This window comes from Onychostoma macrolepis, chromosome 04 (genome assembly GCF_012432095.1).
Source record: "Onychostoma macrolepis isolate SWU-2019 chromosome 04, ASM1243209v1, whole genome shotgun sequence".
Taxonomy (NCBI): Eukaryota; Metazoa; Chordata; class Actinopteri; order Cypriniformes; family Cyprinidae; genus Onychostoma; species Onychostoma macrolepis.
Window position 1 is genome coordinate 16,682,714 of NC_081158.1, and position 22,698 is coordinate 16,705,411.

General features: G+C 36.0%; 1 protein-coding gene across 3 annotated transcripts in view; it reads right to left on the reverse strand.

Moving 5' to 3' along the window:
* tbc1d22a (TBC1 domain family, member 22a) overlaps positions 1 to 22,698 on the reverse strand; it is a 157,344-nt gene that overhangs the window by 84,769 nt on the left and 49,877 nt on the right. For all 3 annotated transcript variants that reach the window (XM_058772414.1, XM_058772412.1, XM_058772413.1), the window contains one exon: positions 18,363 to 18,477. In XM_058772414.1, the coding sequence (XP_058628397.1) occupies positions 18,363 to 18,477 (115 nt within the window). The remainder of the gene's footprint in view (positions 1 to 18,362; positions 18,478 to 22,698) is intronic.

Below are 22,698 nucleotides of genomic sequence, written 5' to 3' on the forward strand. Positions count from 1 at the left end.
TTTATAATTTATCAGAATTCAATCATTAAGGAATTCAGTACAATATAATACAAACTAATATTGCTAAATATCACAATTTAATAACTATTTTAAAATTTAATATATATTTTAAAATGTATTGAATGTCTGTGATGGCAAAGCTCCAGTCTTCAGTGACACATTATCCTTCAGAAATCATTATAGTACACTAATTTGGTTATTTTTAAAATTAAAATTATGACTGTTAAAAACAGTTATACTGCTTACTATTTTTAATTTTTCCAGGATTCTTCAATGAATAGAAATGCAAAATAAAACAGCGTGTATGTATTTATTTATTTATTTATTGTTTGTTTGTTTGTTTGTATTTCTTTCTTTGCAATTGCATAAAAGTCTGTCAATTTAATGCCTCCTTGCTGAATAAAAGTAGTAACTTCTATTCTAATCTTACTGACCAAACTTTTGAACAGTAATATTTTCTGAATTTGCAAAACTGATTTTACGGTTAAATAATTTGTGAGCAATGATTGATAACTTGAGGGTACAGTTAATAGACCAATGAGTATTATTAAAAGGTGGATTTACAATCCTCTCTTCTCGTATTATGCAATCAATAGGTAATCATAGTCTTTTTAATCCAGTGCATTTATTCAAGTTATGTTTTTAATGATTAATAATGTCACAGGACTGAAGGACTGACCCATGTCAGAATGCACTAATAGTATATTTTATACAAAATAAAAACATTAACTTGTATTGTAATTTATTATTCGATAAACAATATATGATGAAATAAATCACAAGCTATATTTTCAGTTTGAGTTTTGTTCTTTCATTTTATCCCAATCTTATGCTTTTTGACTTATGCTAGCAGTATGGAATATGTAAAGACCAACTATGCCCAAGGTCATGAAGGTCAATAATGCTCCACATGTGTCCACTAACACATCTCCATATTTTGTTCCAGTTGGTTGAGGCCCGAGTTCAAAGCGGGGTACTGAAAAAAACTTAGCCTTGAAGGGAAAATACTGCCTTTGTTTGCTGTAACAGACTTTTGTAGGGGTTCTTTAGGGTTATGAGAAGCAAGTGAACACGTCAAAAAAAACAGAAGTATCTTCAAGTGTCTTCAGAAGTATCAAACAGCCACCCAGATGACAAGAAATCCTCATGGGTGACGTGTGTGAAAATAGTGCGTCAAATATAATCATTTTTTTCTAAATACCTGCATTAACTTAGTATGTTAAATCAGCATCAGGGCCGTCGGTGAGAGTGAGAACTCTGATTGGATGTTTAGTTTAGCAAAGGAGTCAGAGAATGAGAATTAAAGTGAAAGTGATGATAGTGAGCAAGTAAGTCGGCACAGGCAGAAGGCTGTTCTAATGTTATGTTAACTTACGTAAGCATTCCAATATGCAAATATGTCCATAAGGTGAGCTGCTTAAAATTAAGAAATTTATCAACATACATTATATTCAAAATGGTAAGCAAGTGCTGCTTTGTTTACATTTTGTTTATCTGCATATCTCATATATCCTTGTTTTGGTTTTTCCTTTTGTGTCCCGGGCTTTATACACATGTCTGCAAGTTGCAAGTTCTTATTATGGGGAAAAAAAAAAAAAAAATTATGGGGGAGATGCCAACCACCACACCATAATGGTTAACTTGGATCATGTGTGCCTTGACAGTCTTGAAGTCGCTGAATTTCTGCCACCATCTATTTCCATCTATTTCACCATCTATTTCCACTGTTTGCGGAAACCACAGTGAAGAATCTAAGCATTCTTAATAACAAACTGTTATTGTGTTTTGATTTCTTAATTGAAATTCATTTGATCGTAATGTATCAAAAAATTATTCCATTCCATCATGTAATCATTTGATCATTTATTTATTATTATAATAAATTATTTATTATTTTATTATTATTTTCCTTGCTCTTATAGTGCTTTTTATCATTGTTTAATCTTATAATTTGTCTTCATGAGTTAGAAATAAAATAATATCTCCATTTCAAAGTTTTTTAATGTAACAGCATTCAACAAAGCGGTCATTTTTCATTGATCTTGTTCTGTTACATTAACACTTATTGAATTTCATTATTTAATAAACATTGTTCTTTTCACCATCACGCCATAACTTGCTTTCTGCTATGTCATAGCTTCTTTTGACAATCGTTCAGGTTGATAGAAAACTTCCAGTTATTAAAGTTTTGTTAAATGATCTTGGGTATCAGACAAAACTTTAACTGTTTTCTAGTATCAGACAAAACTGGTTTTAGATACAGAAAAAAAAAAAAAAAAAAAATGATATACACACACATATATTATATATATATATATATATAGAGAATATATGGAATAGAGATTTGATCAAACTTTTTTTTGGCATAATCGACAGGATGTCGGCACAATCTAACAATAGAAATCAATGAGAAATGCAGTAAACTGAATCCTACCTGTGGCAAAACTGACGGTGACTGAACTGCACTTTTTCATAGTAAATTCCAATAGATTAACCCAAAATGAACGTTTAAATGGCAAACATGTTGAAGATTAGCCAAAAGATCGTTCATTCATTAAGTGATAAGCTGTTTCCTTACAAAAGCAGTTTATTTAGTGCATTATCTATCCTCCTCTGGAGAAATAAAAAAATAAAAAATAAATATTCCTCGCCAGTGTACCTCTGCGTTACACTTTGTTTTGCTAACCTTGAAGGCTGGCTTTATAGGGGCTCTGTTACTAATAATCCTAAAGACCTTGATTGACTGGTTCAGATGTGTTTAATTAGAGCTGGAGCTAAAATCAACTGGAAGGTGGCCCCCCAGGAGCAATACTGGACACTTCTGACTTAATAGAACAGTTCAGAATAGAACAGAGATGAGAGAGATTATTGAAGACAAATTTCTCCCCAACAAATCAAAACTCAACTTAAATTCCTGGGGTCAAAACTTTCTTCTCTTAAGTCTTAAAATACAAGTGTTTTTACTCTGTGAAAAATGTTACTCTTTGTTAATGTATTTACAATTAAAACATGAAGTCAGGGCCGGACATATTGAAAATCTGGTTTCTTTTTTTAAAAATTAACCAAGGGCTTTCAGTTGACTTCAAAGTCCACAGTTGTATATATCTGTTAACATCTCAAAAAATAGTTTTATGGTTCCATGACCATAATTCTAAGTTTCTGTAATGTCCTCATTGTGCATATTGGTCTTTCTACTGGTTCAAGTTCCCCAACTACTGATGGATAACCTGATGATACGGTTATCGAGTACTTTTGAGAACATAATTACCAAATCCCAGTATGCTGATCGAGTATAGTTTCTGAATTTTGAGTACTGAGGGAACAGTGAGGTGCTGTTCACAAATCCATGATGCTCTGAGTTTAAACCTCTTGAGTTACAGCTCATTCCTCCACCAATATCATGAACACAAAGATAAAGAGACACAGAACTGTCAATTTGAGGTATCCACAAAGAGGATGTAAGCACAACAAATCCCTTCAACTGGAGCTAGGCTCTTTGGCCTCTGCCATCACTTCCTGTTGGCCCGTATCATCTTCCTGCATGCAGGGGTGAAGGGTAGATTCCCCCTGGCATTCTGAAGCATCCAACTGCAAGGAGCTGGAATCATTACTGACGTTTGACTCTACACATTCCTGTAGCACCATATGCCCTCTTTTTGCAGGCCAATGCAAACGGTCAACATCAGGTTAAAGGACACGGCAAAATTTCACCAGCTTTTAAACCCTCGCCCAAGACAGCCCGGAGGAGACTTTCCCACCTACAGGAAGTCACTGCCACAGAGCTGTCTGGTGGATTATGCAATTTGACCCTTAGGGTGTCCCAAGACTTTAACCCGGTACCACCCACTACTGCTCCCTGTGTTGGTTAATGAGCATCGAACAGAATCCACAGACGTGTAATTGAAGGCAAGGTTAATTAACATGGAACTCAGCAAACATGCCATTTCAACACGGTAAAAATAACGATCGTTGGGTTGGTAATTACTGAAGTTGCGCTGAAGGACGAGGTGCAGCTCCATCTGTGATTTATGGATATCATCATCTACTTGTAATGAAGAAAAAGCCGGCGCAGAGGAAGAACAATCTGCAATGAGAGCAGATGAACGACTTTTGCTGGCAGCTCCTAGAGGCAGTTGGAGGAAGGGCCCAAACCAACTCTATTACATCATGTTCCAGAAAAACGTACAAACACCAACACAGGGCCAAATATGCCCTCAGTGGCTTAATTAGGTAAGTAAATATTATCTTTTTCATTTAAGTGTTCAGTCAAATAAATTTACTCAGAGACATTTGATTTAGGTTGCAAAATGAATACTGAATGACTTACAAGACGACAATGTGAGGGGTGCTTGAATGTGGAAAACAAACTGTCACAAAACTAGGGCATTGTTGGTGGTTGCCAGGGCTTTGCTAATTGGTTGCTAAGGTGTTCCAGGTGGGTTCTTAGTGGCAACGTCAAAAGAGTACAAGTCTCTATCAAATTCTAAAGTTCCACTATTTAAAGGGGTCATCGGATGCGACATGCACTTTTACAAGTTGTTTGAACTGAAATGTGTGTCGACAGTGTGTGTACACAACCACCGTATAATGATAAAGATCCAACCAGTGTTTTTTTCGTTTTTATCTCGTTAAATCATTTCCCCTTTCTCATATCAAGCCATTCTCAGATGCCTGTCTGTGTGACGTCACACAGATCCAGGCCCTTCCCACGATTGGTGATTGACACTAGCATTTTACCTTAGACCCGTCCTGAGTGAGCTGTGAGCTGTCTGCCACTGTGTCGACTCGGTGCCGGGGAAGACAAGAATGTCTCCGATTAAGCGATTGAGGTGTTTTGTTTTTGGATGTAATAATGAACATAGCAGTTGTCATTTAGTCCCGACATCTGAGCCGCTGAAGATGCAGTGGATTACCTTTGTGTTTGAGGGGATTTTAACAAGGTAAAAAGGTGTTGTTTTACGCTACCATTGAGAAATTTTAACAAAAGAATGTTATAGAATTTACATTAAGACCCTAAAGAATCAAATGAACTTGTGGATAACGGGCATCCGATGACCCCTTTAAGTGTAAAGGTCTGAAGTAAGTCCGAAATGTCTGTATGCGTTTTTGTTTTTTTTCTCATATTCATCATCCTTTCTATCAAAATGCTTGCTACGTTTGCGAAAACACAGAAAATGGTCCGAATTTTTGTATGACGACTGAAAGTTTCAGAGGCAGTGTGTAAAAGAGACTGACAACGAGAGGTCGTATTTATTTTGTTAACGTGCGAAAATTTCAGACGAGAATTCGGACAAGAATTCTGGACTCAGTGTGCAAAGACCTTAAAAGTGTTTTTTGGCAGTTTTCGGCCAATCGATTCTGACAAACAGGGACATGTTTAAAAATTTAGGTTAGGGAACCGTAAAATTATCCATAAGCAACATTAATAGAGGTGTTTAGCTTAGTGTTTTTTTTTTTTTCCAGACTTTCAAACTCTTGTGAAAAAGAAAAGAGAAACATCATTTCTGAAGGATCATATGACACTAAATACTGAAGTAATGGAGTTTTTTTTAATTGTAATATTTCATATTTTATTTTTACATTTTCAATTAACATTTTTTTTAATGTCTATTTGATATAAATACAGCCTTGGTGAACATAAGAGACTTCTTTCAAAGACAATAAAAAATAAAATTCTTACCAACCGCAAACTTTTGAACGGTAGTGCAAGTAAAGCCAAAACGCTGTGGGGAGTAAAAATACAAATCAATACAAAGTGTCTTGATCCGCAACAGATTCTTGTAGGAAGGTTTTGGCTCTTGTGTGGATTACAGCCCATGGATCCAGTTATGACTACTTAAAAATATTCTGCACAACTGCTGTAGTCTTGTGGGACTCAAATCTGCTCATCAGAGGCATAAATGGCTCCCTGAACAAGTAACCATAGCAATTGTTGTGACTTCAGAAATGTTACGACATTTTTATCGCTGCTCAGTGTTGACGAGTGGGAGTGAGTTATGCAGAATGGCTGAAGCCCAATAAATCTCAATGTCTGAAATAGCTTGATGTGAGAGTGTGGACTGGAGATTAAATAAATGATAAACATCACAACTCTATTCGTAGCCACTACAGCATTAGAGCATTGAATGTAAGAAAAAAAAAAAAAGAGGTGAACTTCCCTGAGTGTGAAATATTATGCAAGATTAACCTATTAAAGAATTAATTTGCTTTTATTAGAAGCATAAGGGGAATCATTACATGTGCTGTAATGGGAAACTCATGAGGCATTAAGAGAGCATGTCCAGACAATAAAACCACACTTGCAGTTCTTGTAAATTAATGCCAAAAAAATAAAATAAATAAATTGATAACATTTTTGAAAGGGAGCAAATACATTTTCACGGGTGACCAAGTGACGTTCCCATAGAATACTCCAAGAAATTATTTTATTAATTGTTATAAACTACACCAAGTCTAGCATGACAGGTTTCACAGATGTAAATGAACAAGAAGTGATTTCTCAGAGCGAGGATCTGCACAGAAATTCAATTTATAGCTTTTTATAGCCAAGTAATTAAACTAGATCCAAAAATATTCAATAACTGCGATTAGTCAGAGAAAACGAATGACTTTATGACAGGGTAATTTTTCCAGATCATTTTTGGCATTTTACACTCAGAGATGAAAAAAAAAAAAGAGCAGCTTACAAAGCGAGACATAGCTCAGCTTATGGATGAAGACACAAGAAAATGAATCATTTAAGTTAATGTTATATAATCTGTTAATGTTACTTGTTAATTATTCATTATCCATTTCTGTTAGATTATGTAATCCCTTAATGTCAAACATTACATTATTTTTGTTGATGTGTTGTTACAATAATATTACTTACCACTTTACTAAGTGTATTTGTTAATGTTACATTTTCCATTAAAGTTACATAATGACATTTGGTTATGTTATGTTCTTCTGCAACATCGCATTATCTGTTAATGTTACATTACGTTATTCATTAATGTTACACTATTTGTTAATGTTATGATATTAATTCACATTACATTGTTATTCCATAATATTATGCTATTTGGCAACTTTATGTTCTTCAGCAACATTATATTACCTGTTAATGAAACATTACATTACTTATTAACATTGCAATATTTGTTAATGTTGTGTGACATTTTTTGACAACACTGTTGCATTATTCCGTAACAAATTAATGCGCTCTAAAGCAAAAATGTAAAAACCTGAAGGTCAAACGGGTTAAATAGAAAGTTGGACATTATATTTACAATACAATCAAACTGCTGGTATCCTATAGTCGTCGACAGTTCAGGAAAGTCTCAAAGGGAACTCAACCAAGAGGAAAAGAGGAAAAATACCTGCCACTAGACATCTCAGGCATCCCAAGGCAGTCACTTAACAACTCGTTAGAGCAAATGAGGGAAGTTAATCAGACCTGCATTAAAATCAGCACTGGGCTCAGTTCTTCAAACCGAGAAATCCGAACAAACCGATACTCATTAAGGCCTCAATTGTGGGTCACACACCACTAACTGTTCAAGTCAGCCATGGAGGACCATGGCACTTAGTCAATGAACGGCCCACAAAGACCTGCCAGAAGATGGACTGAAAGCAGCAGTCAGCGGTTACAGGGTTAGTGGACTTAATGCGCATGACGTAAAAGACATAGGCTATTTGGAATCTGTGTGATCCATGGTGCCTCCAGGGTGAGTATATGCACAACATCCACCAGGAATGCTCAGACTGATGGAATTGTATCCTCTACGGAGCAGAATGTTGTTGTGGAGGAAATCTAGCATGTCTCTTCTTGGATGGGCTAACTGCTCATGCTAACTAGCCAAACAATGAGTCATCCGAGTTGTTTTTAGTTTTAGTCTAGTTTTAGTCAACTAAATATCATAAGATTTTAGTCGACTAAATCTACAGTAAATTTAGTCGGCTAAAACCTAATGGGTTTAGTTACATTGCATGTATTAAGCATTTCTCTAAAATTTCCAAACTCATTATATAGGTTTGATATTAAGGTTTTATCATGATAGACTGCAATTTAACTGCAGTGACACACAACATGTCTTTGTTAAAATTAAATAAAACCACTTCTCATAAAGAACAAGAACATGGTCTTCTTTTTAATGAACTACCCATGGTTATATAGACTAATTATGCATTCTTTATAACAACTTGTTTACCATATTCTTCATTCTTTCAAGCAGACATATTTATTTCTATAAATAAATTCAGTCAAGAGCAGTGAGTGATTTTCTGCCTCTCTTTTGTTGCTTGATTAACATCAATGACTCAGACAATAGTGACTAAATTAGGCTGCTGTCCCTTTAAAACAGAATGCAAGGATGCAATGTACTGATACACATTCTCCCTACTGTTTACGTGAATACTCGTCAAAACTGACAGTTCAACATAATTTTGTGTGTATTTTTCTGTTCATGCGACGTGAAAGAGTGCTCACACACTGTGAGACTCGCTTTCTGTGTGTATGCTTCAGTGTCTGCCCTCAGAAAACCAGACCGATTCGAATTCTCTCTTGCGTCGTCAGATTTATCCACATGTCTGCTCTTCTCTTACTCCCACATATTGACATTTTTGAATGTTTTATGCACCATGCAGCAGGTGTATTTTAGCTTATGTCCCGCCAGTTCATAAGTTTGCATCTAACCTCCTATATGCAGCAGATTCGTTTTGAATGAATCTCTTCCCAGATCGTCCGTCCCTAACATTTTCATCTCGTTTTTATTCGTTGACGTAAATGTTAATAGATTTATGTCATAATTTTTGTCATTCAAAAAGAGTTTTCCTTCATTATTGTCTCGTTGTCGTCAGCGAAAAAAATGTCATTGAAGAAAATTATTCGTCAACGAAATTAACACTGCTTCCAACAGAACAACAATTAAAACAGTAGTGTCGTTTGAAGGAATCATTCTGTGTCTCTCCCATAAATTACGGAGAGTTTTGAAGGAACACTTAGAACCTCTGAAAGGTTTACATGATGTCAAAGTCCTAGGGTTTCTAGGTCGCTCCATCTTTGGTGCAATGAAGAACGTCTTCCAGGTTAAAGTAAAACTCAAAACTGGCTGGTGTCCATCTTCAGCTAACAGCTTAGATCTTCTCTCTTCACTCTTTATTCCTTCAACCAGCACTGATGGTGCTGCCCACACTAATAGTTCACCCAAACCAGTGGATCTTTAACAGTAGCGCCACTGATCCACATCTGCCCTCCAGAACATTACTTTGAGAGAATCTATACATGAAGACGACGCAAATTACACTATCTTCCTCCTGAATCAATAGTGTGCCACACTATTGCGCGTACCATTTCATCACACACTCATTACTTTCAATTATAAAACTTTATAGCAGTCTAATGGGAAAACAGATCCGAACGGAAATAAGAGAGGAGAAGAACAGAGTGGCCAAAGAACAAAACCTTCCGAGACAAAGTGGCTGCCTGATTAGATGGAGACTTCCATGAAGAACGGCACTGTAGATTAAAAATATTGATAGAATAGACATATGTAGCTTAACGAGCTATGCAAATGAAGCCAAGTGATTAAAAGAGTAATGAATGGAGATATTGGATGGGTCTGATGGTTTTGAAGCGTTTATTCATACAGAGAACTATAAGCCAAGGCAAATGAAAATGACTTTAAACCTAAAAATGTCTGATGTATATTGCAGAGGAAAATTGCTCCAATCAGATTTCTACACAATCTCCAGAAGTGAAAAGTACTTTTAACAGATGTTTAATCAGTCCACCAGGAAACTAAGTCATGTTTCTACTTTGACTTGTGCAATTAACGCTTCTGAGGAAGAACTATTTGCTTTTGAAAAGACAAAATGTTCTACTAACTTCTGTGTTGTACGTAAAACAGCTTTAATATATTCTATTATTGCAGGTATCATAGACTTAAAGGAGACATCGGATGCAAGAGAACGTGGACACTAGGGATGGCTCGATACCATAATTTTGGCTTCGGTACGATACCAGAATGTAATACCTCCAGGGTTGCTGCAGGATTTTTAAGCTCAAATTTAAGACTTTTTAAGACCTGCACAAATAAAATTAATACTTTATGAGCAGGGTAGGGCAATGTCTGTGGTAAACTGCAAAATGACTGTAAAAAGCATGATTTACAGTTCAGCTTTCACAAAAACAAAAAGTTTTATAAAATGATACACTTCACATTTCAGCCTTTAAAGCATTTTTAAGAAAATGGATGAGTCAAAAATATTAATTATTATATTAATTGAAACAATTATCAATAAATTATTAATTAAATAACATACAAACACATTTTACTGTTTAGATTTTTATAATGAATTATCTCCTTATCCATCCAGCAGTTCACATTTACAGCTCTGCGTGTTTGCAGGGTAAAAACATGGGTCGAGTTTTGCATTGGTCTGAACAAAAACAACCCAATGTTCCTGCAATACTGGAGGCTGCAGTTCTAGGACTGCATAGAACCCTATTTTTTTGGGACAGCACCATCTATTCCAACAGAGGAGACCTGATTCAAACATCAAACAAACAGATGCAAACAAACAGCACATCAGATGTTAAGCACTGCGGCTAATTAACTGAAGTCTCACACAGAAACAAGTCTTTCCAAGAAAACTGAATTTTAAACCAGAACATATAGAAATAAATTAGGATAAATATTTCAAGAGGGTTACCAACATGTATGTTTAGGGTTAGGAGTTGGTTAGGACAATAATTAAGTGCATACAATTAAATAACTACATAATTCCTTGAAAATAATAATATACAGAATTGAATAGCAAGTGCTATAAAATAGTATGAGCCACTAATATTTAGTCATTTAGCAGGTGCTTTTATCCAAAGCGACTTATAAATGAGGACAATGGAAGCAATCAAAATCAACAAAGGAGCAACGATATGCAAGTGCATATAACAAGTCTCATTTAGCCTAATGCAGTACATGTAGCAAGATATATATTTTTTTTTTATTATATATTAAATAAAAAGAAAACATAGAATAGAAAAAGAATAGAGCAAGCTAGTGTTAGAGGCCTTTTTTTATTTTGTTAATTGTATAATAAATAAAAAGGAAACAGATAGAATACAAAAAGATTAGAAAAGCTAGTGTTAGTTTTATTTTTATTTTTTTAATTAATTAATTTATTTTTTTATTTTTTTATTTATTTTTTGGGAAAATAAGCAGTAAATGAATAGAGTGCAAGTCTAAAAGGGCCAAGTTTTTTTTTTTTTTTTTTTTTTAAAGAATAGAATTTGAATTATTTTTGGCTCATTAAAAATTAATATTGCTGCGCTTTCTGGATTAATTGTAAAGGTTTGATAGAACTGGCTGGAAGACCTGACATAATACATACACACAAAAAATAAATAAATTAAATTAAAATTAAAAAACAAACAAACAAAAAAAAAAAAAACTATAGGATCCTAGAAATCCGGTTCTGAAACTACAGCCTCCGGTATTGCAGGAATACCCTACTCACAACAACAGCCTTATTGAACATGCACATTCATTGTCTGCCAGCAGGAGGGGCTTTTGAACTGTTTCCCTGGTAACGGCAGAACACAAAGCAGTGCAGCACCAGACTTTGAAATGTGCAGCGCTCATATTTTATTTATAATATTTTATTTTATAATTTTATAATTTATTAAGCTAATCGGGCTAAAAAATTTAATAAAAATTTGGATTTAGATTTATCGGCCAATATGTCGGTTATTTATAAAGAATTATCGGTTATCGGTATCGGCCAAAATTCTCATATCGGTGCACCCCTACAATTATCAAGCCGTTTTGATTTTCTGAGCAGTATGACCCCTCCCATGACTGCTGACAGACTGTCCCGTATTAGCATATTTCCGCTCTTAGCCAGTTGTACGCTGTCCGCCATTTTCTCTGTGCTCGAACTGCTTTAGCGACTACAATGTCTTGTAAGCAATGCAGAGGTTTTGTAGTCTCCTGACACGAGAGCCACTGAGGATGCAGTTGATTAATTTTGTTTTTGGAGGTAATGCGCCACCAAATACACAAAAAAACAGTAGAGAGGGGTGGGGTGAGCAGTAGCTCATTATCATTTAAAGAGCCATGCACTGTAATGGCTTGCTGTGAACAGAGCTGTTTTTGACTAATTAAAAAGGTTGCTTTACACGACCACTGAGGAATTTTACCCAAAATATTTTGCTGACATTTCATGAAGACCTTAAAGAATCACACTAACTTGTGGAAAATAGGCATCCGATGTCCCCTTTAAAGTAGTTCACCTAAAAATGAAAATGTGTCATCATTCAAGCCAACGTTATTTACTGTGCCATCCACTTAAGGCTGACCAATATATTGCTTTTACAGATTAAAAGACACTGGCAGTTGCTTTGTGGAACTTTCAGTTACCGCTAAAAATCATCAAACTGCATATTAGCTGAAAGGTTAGAGGATAGCATTAGATGTTTTAATACTTATGAGTTACAATGTTGAGAATTTGAGGATTTTTTTGTAAAGCAGACAAAGTTTTTAAATGAATCATAATTTCATTATGTTATCATCAACCATGTGAAAAATGCTAACCTGGTTTTTACTTTTGATCATCCAATAGCTTGCTTTATAGGACAAAGCATGCAATGCACAAATGCATGACACCTGCAAAGGAACAGCCCATTTTCTATTTTGTACCTTTCCCAGTTGTTTCTGTAACGTAACAAAACATTAGGGGTGCTCCGATCAGGATTTTTGAGGCCGATCACAGAAATCAGTATCTAGCAATACCGATCACCGATACTGATCTTTTTTAAAGCCATCTTTTTATCATTTAGAATTATTTACAGTGATACTTCAATCAGGATTTAGAATTCCCCTCTTAGGTGACTCTTGTGAGAGAGGATTTTTTTTTTTTATTTGAGGGGTGGAGGGGGCATTTTTTAGACATTTTTCAAAAATATACATTTATCTCACCTAAATGTTTGATCATCCAGTGCAATTTTGTTTTTACAATCATGCAATTGTTACAGAAAAGCTAACACACAGCACAAGCCTGATTTCACACAGGAGTCCACTACTGATCCATCTGTTTACCACAAACACAACATTTATCCATTATTTTGATTTCAAATCCAAACATTGTTACTAAAAATGCTTTTTCATTGTGATTCTTTTTTTTTTTTACAGTAATACAATCTTTATAGAAATGTTTAAACACAATAAATATAAGCAACACATTATTCAATGCTTTTTAGTTTTGCCTTTACTTCTAGATGTAGATATTAAGTTGCTCAAGCAAGTGGCAAAACATTTAAAGGGGTGGTTGATTGCAATTTCACTTTTTTAACGTTAGTTAGTGTGTAATGTTGCTGTTTGAGCATAAACAATATCTGCAAAGTTGAAAGTTTTAAAATTCTTTTAAAATTCTGGAAGTTTAATGCCTACAAAAACGGCTGGCAAGGGACTACAACGAACTACTTCCCGGGTCTGATACGTCACGGACCCAGATAAACCCCGCCCTCAGGAACATGTAAGGAAGGGGGTGAGGCCATGCTGTGCTGCTTTAGAGAAGAGGAAGAGAAAACTAGGGGTGCACGTAAAAATCTATTCATATATGAATCGCGAGTCTGTCTTCTAACGATTCTAATGGATTCACAAGTTTCAAAATTAATGTTCTAAAACAGCCGTTCTTAATACTGTTCCTCGCGTCAGTCTGCTCTGCATCTCTCTCTCTCTCTCTCTCTCTCATTAAGATCGTCAGATCAGCTCCAACAAACTGTTCCAATTATACATTTTCACATCGCAATGAGAAGCGTTATACATGGACGCGTGTGCGGTTGCCGTACTGTATTAAAGCTTTAATCAGAATAAAACCGTATATTAAAAGCTAACATAAGCAGTAGCATAATAACAGCGTATCTAAAAGTATGAGACAACAAACAAACAAACAAACATACATACCATTAAGAGCCGTGCTTGCACAGGTTCTGCACGATCCTCTTCACTAATATCCTCTGCGTCTCAATCAGGCTCAAATTGATAAGCAATATAGACGACGCCATTGTTTACAATACACCCGGAGCACATGCCGCTGAGCTGAGGGGCGGGACATTTAGACGCACGCTCGGCGGTTTAGTGAATCACAACACACTGAGCCAGCTAACCAATCAGAGCCCATCACGTATTTCTGAGGGAGGGGCTTCATAAAAACAGGAAATAATCGAGGCGTTTGTTAGAGAAGGGACAGAGCGGTGTGGAATAAAGGTAAATTATATGAAAAATAATGTGTTTTTAACACAATCAAGCCTAGAAAAAAAACAGTAAACCACCCCTTTAAACTACTTTTCTAATGTTATCACAAACATTCTAAATTAACTTAGGACTGGCAGAAACAGTCAGCTCTACTGCCTTTTCTTTTGCATTACATTTTTATTACAAACAATCCTGCATTTATAGCGCAATTACTACATTTTCTTGTCAATCCATGTTCATATTTACCGCAAACAATTCGCTGTCACTTTAATTCAGCGTGTGCAGTACAGCAAAGATAGACTCGGTGCAGAAATCATCGCTGCACTGCTGCAGATGCACCACTCCTGGAACGCACTACTGGACCGCAAACGCGTGCAGTGTTAACGCTCTGATCCGTTAACATGAGCGCAGAAAAAAATACACACCGCATACGCAATGCAAACAGAGTATAATAATGTGACCCTGCCGTTGTGTGTGTGCGCTTCGAGCGTACAGTCTCCAGGAGTGCACGAGTGCTGAATGGTTAAACACTGGCAAAAATTAACAAGAAAAGCTATTTATATACTGTAGTAATGATGCGAGACTGCCTCTATTGTGCAAGTGACAATTCCTGTCAACTGTGCAGCGTTCAGCTCACTTATAGTGCAGACACGGTGATTTGAAGCCATTTGTGCATTTTGAGAGGGAAAGAGAGAGCGTGCACGATGATTCACACAGGCTCTTTATGAAATTATGTTTCACAGAAAGTTTCAAATTACTTTAGAAGTTATTTAATGAAGAAATATGAATTGTACAGCATTATAATTATTGTACCCGCGCTGAGACTGAGACGGTGCCGCTGCATGTCATGTCAATCCTCTCGCGGCAGGCGCATCAACTTGAGATAGTTTTTTTGAGATCGGCCTTTTTAGAGACTGCCGATCAAAAATCCAAAAAGCAATTATCGGCCGATAATGATCGTTACCCGATCAATCGGACCAACCCTACAAAACATGAGTTTATTTAGTACATTACTAAATAAATTTATGAAGTGACGCAAAGGAAACATAAAAGCAAGGTAAAATGTACACAAAAAAGGGTGGATCGTATTATATTATAACATTATACACGTTAAACCACGCTCACGTTATATTTGTATACATTTTACCTTGCTTCTATGCTTGAAGCATAGCTAATTATGCCATAAACGATCGGGGCACTCGAAAAGTTGTATGTGCTTTTTTTGCTGACACCCTTGGGTGCTTTATTAAGCATTAAAGTAAGTTACAATGTCCTACCATTACAATAAATTCACCCAACCAGATATTCATTAAATTGTCATTTGAATGATTATTTTTTGAGGTGAGCTATTCCTGATATTCTGACCCTAAAAACTGCTTAAAACTAACTTTATTTTCTTGCTTTGCATTGTGAGTCAGACTTTTTTTTTTTTTTTGGCCAGAAGAATCATGAATGTGGGTCAGACTTGATGCTGATGGCTATGTAAAACTATTCAGGCAATCAAAAACTGCAAAAAACTTTTAGGCTTCCTGTACAATAGTTTGACTACCATGAGGAAGGTTCCCTGCAGTCTTGCTACTAGAACAAATCAATAGGATTGAATTTAACTTCAGTCTGCTTTTTCTTCTATCAGGCCTTGGCCCTCAAAGTACAAGAACTCACAAAGCAGATTAGAAATTTCATTTGTTGGAAGCAAATTGTATTCAAATATATTTTGAAGGCTCTCAGAACAAGGACAGAAAAGCCCAATGAAGATTTTCACTGTCTCGTCTTGCATTTATTTACAAGCGTAATGAAAATGATTGTTTAATAATGCAATGGCCTAACAGCAACGTACACACAGCCAAAGCGCTAACTGGCCCCTAATTTAGCGCTGTCATCATACATTTTTTAAAGCAGGAATCAAAAACAATCTGTGGCTTATGGAAATAACATGATTCTGCTAAAAGGAATTTATGGGTGCATTTCATTCTGGGTTGCACCATCTAAATAAAGGCTTATTCTCTGATCCAGAGTATTTTAGACGAGCAATTTTGGTAGAAACTAATTAAAAGTAGCTGTGAACTTCATAGTTCAATGAAACCTGTAAGACTTGTTCCACTTAAAAAGTAATAATAATAAAAAAAAAAAAATCTGACTCTGGTGCAAAAAGTTCTTTAGATTATTAAAATCTTCTTTAAACTAAGAAAAGAGAGGGGGTAAAGAAAGAGAGAGAGAGAGAGAGAGAGAGAGAATTCACAAAGGTTTTTTGGGGGTGAAATGGTTCTTCTATGGCATTACAGCAAAAAATAAAAAATAAAAATAAAACATTGGCAGCTTCACTTGGAGTGTAGCTTCATCCTTTATCCGTGTAAAGGACTAGAATTCTGGTCTGTTTCTCACTAAGGTACTTTATGATTCAGAAGATAGCACACAAGTCATGGACCACTTTTAAGAATTTTTTTTTAAAGCTTAAAAGCTTCAGCCCCGTTTACTGTAACTGAATAACATTCAAAAAATCTCTTTGTTGTTCCACAAATGGTGTGGAATAACATAACTATTTATCTGTAGTTGATCCATAATTCCTTTGTACTGACTGTAGCTGCAACAGTATCTATCCAAGCTACTCATAATTTAAAGTACCCTCCCATACACTGTAGACAAGTAGTGAATTTTGGCGTGTGCCGTTACACAGGCATTGATGGATATGGGTCTCTCGTCAGAGTGAAGCCGAGATGTTTTGCTACTGCTTGCCCTCAGCAGTCAGCACTTGGCCCACATAGCACACTTTGAATGAGTATCTGTCACACATGGCACCATGCCTTATTGCGCCGGGTGGAGTTGGGGGGAAATAAATTGCTGAGAAAGTTGGTACAGGTACATTTTCCACCAAACTTTCCTCCACACACACTGAAGACAGAGAGAGTTCTCCCAAACATCTTTATCATAGGAGAACAGGGGCCTTCTTAAGGCATTGTCATCATCTTATGACAAATATACACGGTGTATACAAACACAGAGGCATACAAAACAGAAATAAAGTACGCCTTTCAGAGAAGGAACAATTAAGCATCTCATTTCACCATGAGAACAGCAAGAAACTGTGTTGGGAGAAAACAAGAAAGGAAATAACAAATGGTACAACAAAACCAAGATATATCACTGCAGGATGTCTGATGACAGGATGTTGTTCACTATTCAAGGGCCAAGGCCCGAAACATACTCAATGCAAGCATGTTAGATGGATTACTTGTATGATTACATATGGATTTACTCATTGCTCAAGCTTCAGATACACATTCTCAAATATAAACATCACTGCATTAATAAAAGTTTACAACATAATTCAGAAAGGAGCGTTCACGTTGACAGTGATTTGGTGTGACAAAGCACCCAGAAGTCACTCATTCTCAAGGGTGTGTGTGATTTAAGGCGACGTGAGCAACTGTAACGGTTGGCAATGCAACAAAGCTGGGCAGAAATGTATGCTAATGAGCACTGATGCAACATAACCATTCTCTTTCAGGTCAACTACCGTCAGGCAAAGCATTTGTGTACTTGTGTAGAGTATTTTTCAGGCCTGAAGGATAAATTTGACAGAACTTGTGAAAACAAAGTGGAGGCTTTGATTCTTCAGAATTGGACAAGGTCAAATGACCCAGGAAAATGTATCCCCATGCATGCCAACGACTGCAGAGCCTGGGGAAAAGACTCCCATCCTCCATCCATAGAGTGCATCAATTGAGCCGCCCTTGTTCATTGCATGATTCAGGTTATTACTGTCTCATAAGTCCATTGGAAGGGTCCCTCTGGGCCCTTCAAAATCATTAGTCTGGACAACCCGTTTTAGTCTACTGGAAATCAAGCACTTAAAGGTGAAAAGGTCAAGAAAATGAAAGACATTAGGAACAATCACAACGATTGAATCTGACACAGAAACCAAAGATCCTTGGAAAGGTTTATGAAATTGTGATTGAGAAATTATATTAAAATTCATGCCACTGGGCATAAAACACCCACGCTGGCTTAACACCAAAAGCGAAGAACAGAAAACTAGTTAGTTTACACAGCTGTGCTGTTTTTGGATTTTGCCAGGGCCCTATACATAACTATATATCTCATATTGTAAAAGGTTTATTGACTTACCGATATATTCGAAAACATAAACAACGAAGAAGGGTGTGACAAGGTCATTGATGCCTTGAACGTAACCACTGGCTGGATGTCGTATCGCCCAGATGAACAGAATCCGCTCAAAGATCTAGTAAAAAGCAGCAAAAGAAGAAGATATCAGAATATATATTCAGCATTTGTAAGTAGCAGATATTGACATACTGTATATATACTGATTCATGCAATACAATATGAAAACTGTTAGTAGTAGAATTTGAGCGTACAAGGTCACTCAAACGGTTTTAATTAGAGACACAGTGGGATCAGCCACCCCCAGCCAGCAATCAATTAAGAAAATCAATTAAGCCTTCTGAGCTTTTTAATCATTAACATCACAACATTCAATAGCAGCACAGACAGCAAGGTGAGAAATTACAAGTAGCTGTGTGCATATTTATTATTAGATGGGGCTCTCTCTTTATTTGTGGTTTGCCAAGTTGGATGTGTTCCTGGATTTATATAATTGTGTGTTCTGGATAGAGCCCTGCACGGGCCTAAAATTTAGGCCCTAGCCCGGCCCTGGCCCGAGACGCTCAGGCCCTAGCCCGGCCCGTGTCCGACAGCTTATCAGAATTCTCGGTCCGAGTCCGACCCGAGCCCGTCTTTTTTCCAACTTCTCCCAAAACAGCTTATCTACTTTACTGTTTCAGCTATTAAAATAGTTCAGTTTTGTATGAAATGGCAAAGTGATTGTAATTCGTTTCTTTATTTTATTAAATTAATTTAGAAAAACGTTTGGAGCATTTTTTTTTTATTCGTTAAATGTAAGTTTTTGTTTTTTAAAGTTACGACCAAGCGGCCAGCGGCAGACAGCGAGTTGATCATAGCCTACGTTTGATAAATTTAGCTTTCTCAAATCATCACGACTTCTCTAAAATTAAATCTATAATTATAAAACAGCTCCACAATGTTAGTTTAAACGCTTGAGCTAGATAACTGATGCATATCCAGTAGTTTGTGCGGAGAGTGGAAGCTGAAGCGCGCTTTACAGGACGCGCCAGAACGATCACTTGCATTGGAAACATTTCAAAATACGCTGTCATTTTTGCTCATAAAGGTAAGAGTAAAAGGCTACGTTGTTTGGAACCGTAAAGGGTCTACTTTTATTTGTGTGCACTCACAATATCAACAAAACGTGCTTTCATAAAAAAAAAAAAAAAAAAACAAACAAAAAAAACAGTTTCGGTTTTGAGCAAGCGGAGCGTTTCTGAAAAACCGAAACACAGCATATGGCCTACTTGCCTCACTGACTTCATAAATATAGTATCTATAGAAAGCTTTGAATTACTACTTTAAAACGAAATAATTCGAATCGAAAACAAAAACTCTTTCATTATAAAATCCCTAAAGATGCATTTCTCTCTAAAGGCGCATCCAGTGAGGAGATGGCGTGTCAGGATCATCATCAAATGCATGGCTGATCAAAAATGCAGCTTTTCCCGAAGCATTGGGAAATTTTTGTAATTCCACGCTCCAACTTCTTCCTGATGCTCTGCATGGTCACCTGTATGCTAATGTGTGCGTATGCATTGCGTATTGCTTAGGCGATGTATAATATTTATAAAATAATCAGTATTTAATTAGCCATGTGTGCTCTGCGCGTATATGGGCACAATAAAAGGAGAGAAGCTAAATGAGCCCGAGCCCGACCCGAGCCCGATCTGTAAAAAAAAAAAAATGGCCCAAGCCCGGCCCGAATGGACTTGGCGTGTCGGGACCCGACGGGCTTGCAGACCTCTAGTTCTGGAACAACACTGCAATTGAACAATCAGATTGTAGGGTTAAATTTAATGTTAGGATTACCTTAGGGCTAGGATTGGATGTGTCAAAGACATCAATCGATATCTATCATTTCTGATTTTAGGGGTAAGTTTAGTTTAGTTTAGTTTAGAACAAGGGATACGCTTAAGCCCAAAGAATATTTCAGTTTTGACGTGAACACTTTGTGTAGCCTTTCAAATGTGGCCTTCAAGTGGAGACAAAAATAAGGTATTTACAAGTTCCGAGCACATGAAGGACCAAGTGAAGTTGTATTTACAAGTGGCAAAAAATGATCAACAATTCTAATCAACAATTGTAGGGTCAGTAGCTAGGGTAGACACTAAATAAATATGCTTAATTTTATCTATATTTTGCCAAGTCATTCATATATTTTAGTCAAATTTACTGTATCTGAAATGTTACATTTATTGAATAAAAACATATTTTAGTTGATAAGAATGTACAAAATTAAACCTCATATTTAAACGTTTTAATCTATTATATATTATTATTATTATTATTAAGAAAGCATTATAAAATATTGAACATTAAACACAATTTCAATATTTAACAAAAGCATATGAAAATTGTCCTTTGCACCAGAAAGAACATTATATTTTGTTAGGGAAAGAGCACATTCACAACATTTTTTTTTTCCCCCCCCTCAGACTTTTCTTCAAAAACATTGTTTAGTCTTAATGTTATTTTATTCTGTCATTTTTTGTCAACAGCATGTTTCAATTTAAATTGTTTTACTATTGTCACGATGCACAATCGGTCTCGTCTTGTTTGTTGACAAAAAAAAAAAAAAAAGTTAAATATCAGTAATATCAGTGACTAAAATATGTGATCCAGGAACATGTCCTACTTGGCAAAATCAAATCCTTTCTTTAAATACATTTATGAATATAGATGTAGTTTTGTATCTGAGTTTGGAGTAACTTCAGTTCTTTAACTACAGATGTTGTTTTTAAGTTGATTCATTTGACAGTAAAAACCAAGAACTTTTGTGGGACTTTTGCGTTTCTTTCATTGGAAACAACACCTTAATTTAAAGTGATGGTGACTTTTTTGTTTTGTTTTGATTTTTTGTCTCACCTTGCTGTCAGCTCAATGGAAAGAAGCATGAAGTTTGAATTAAATCAAGAGGGAAAATGGAAGACTCTTTCTCTTCTCTCTGCCTCATGCAACTGACATCTCCCGCGCTCCTTTCAGGGCGTAATGTATCTGTCATCCCCAAATAAACTCATCTCGCACGTTGAGCCCTAAACAATAAATGTGTACAAGGCAGCTCACGCTTGTTTTTTCTGGATTCTGTCGATCAAATGGTGCACCTTTCTCATCTGCGTTCTTTTCTATGATCAAAGCTCCATTTATCAAAGACTTCAGACTGGTAATGTGAGTTTCTCCACATAGCTGACATCTCCTGCCTGCTTTCTCCCTCATACCCTCCCATCTCCTCTCTTCTCCTCGAGGTAGTCATGGCAAGACCTCGCTCTCCTCCAGAAGCCCATTACATAGTGGAAATTAGACACTAAACCAGGCAGCAGAAATCAATGAGCGAGCTGGAGTGTATTGAAGCGCCTGAAGCGAATACATTATCCATTTATTTGGTTAGGAGTCATCCACAGTGGAGGCCTCATCCATACTTTTACTTAACACTGCATGCTTTTTGATAGTCCTTTTAAATGCGGAATAATTTTTTGAAAGGCAGCGGGGGAAAAGGAGAAGGAGGAATCTTGCTCAGGGCCACAATGCATCGACACACCTGTCTTTGCAAAGGAAATTCATGTCCAGCAAGCCCATGACTCTAAATTTAATGATATGAATATGCAAATCAAGGCTGCGTTGGGTCTGTTTATGTACACCAACAAAAACACTCAGCCAACATCAAAAAAAATAAAAATACAAAATACATTTTTTTTTGGCTTTTTGAGTGCATTCCCCAATGGCAGTGACGTCATTCCAGGACTTTTCTTTTTGCATGCTCTCATGTGATATAAACGCAGCAATAGTATTTCAAAGTCAGCCAATTTAATGTGAATGAACCCAGTTTAAAGGATTAGTTCTTAAAATAAGGTAATTATTTACTCATCTGATGTTATTTCAAAACTGTATGACGCATTTTCTTCCAAACAATACAGAAGAAAATGTTTTAAAGAACTGCACTGGTTGCTTTCGTCCATGCAATTATAATAAATTGGAACTGACATTTTCTAAGATCTAAAAAAGATGTAAAGCACCATAAAGGGTCTATATGACTTGTGCCCTACATTCAAAGTGTTCTGAAGTCATACAATACATTCATATGAGGAACAGAGCGGACTTTAGTTTATTTTATTATTATTATTTAAATTTTGACAAATACAAAATGACGTAAATATAATATAATATTTATATATTGCAGAATTATGAGAAATTGCCCTTTATTATCATCATGAAAATTCTTTTTTTCTTTTTAGTTTTGCATTTAATTTATGTAAAACAATATTTTACATTTATTAAAGTAGTTTACAATATAAATAATATTTGTTTAAAAAATACCCAA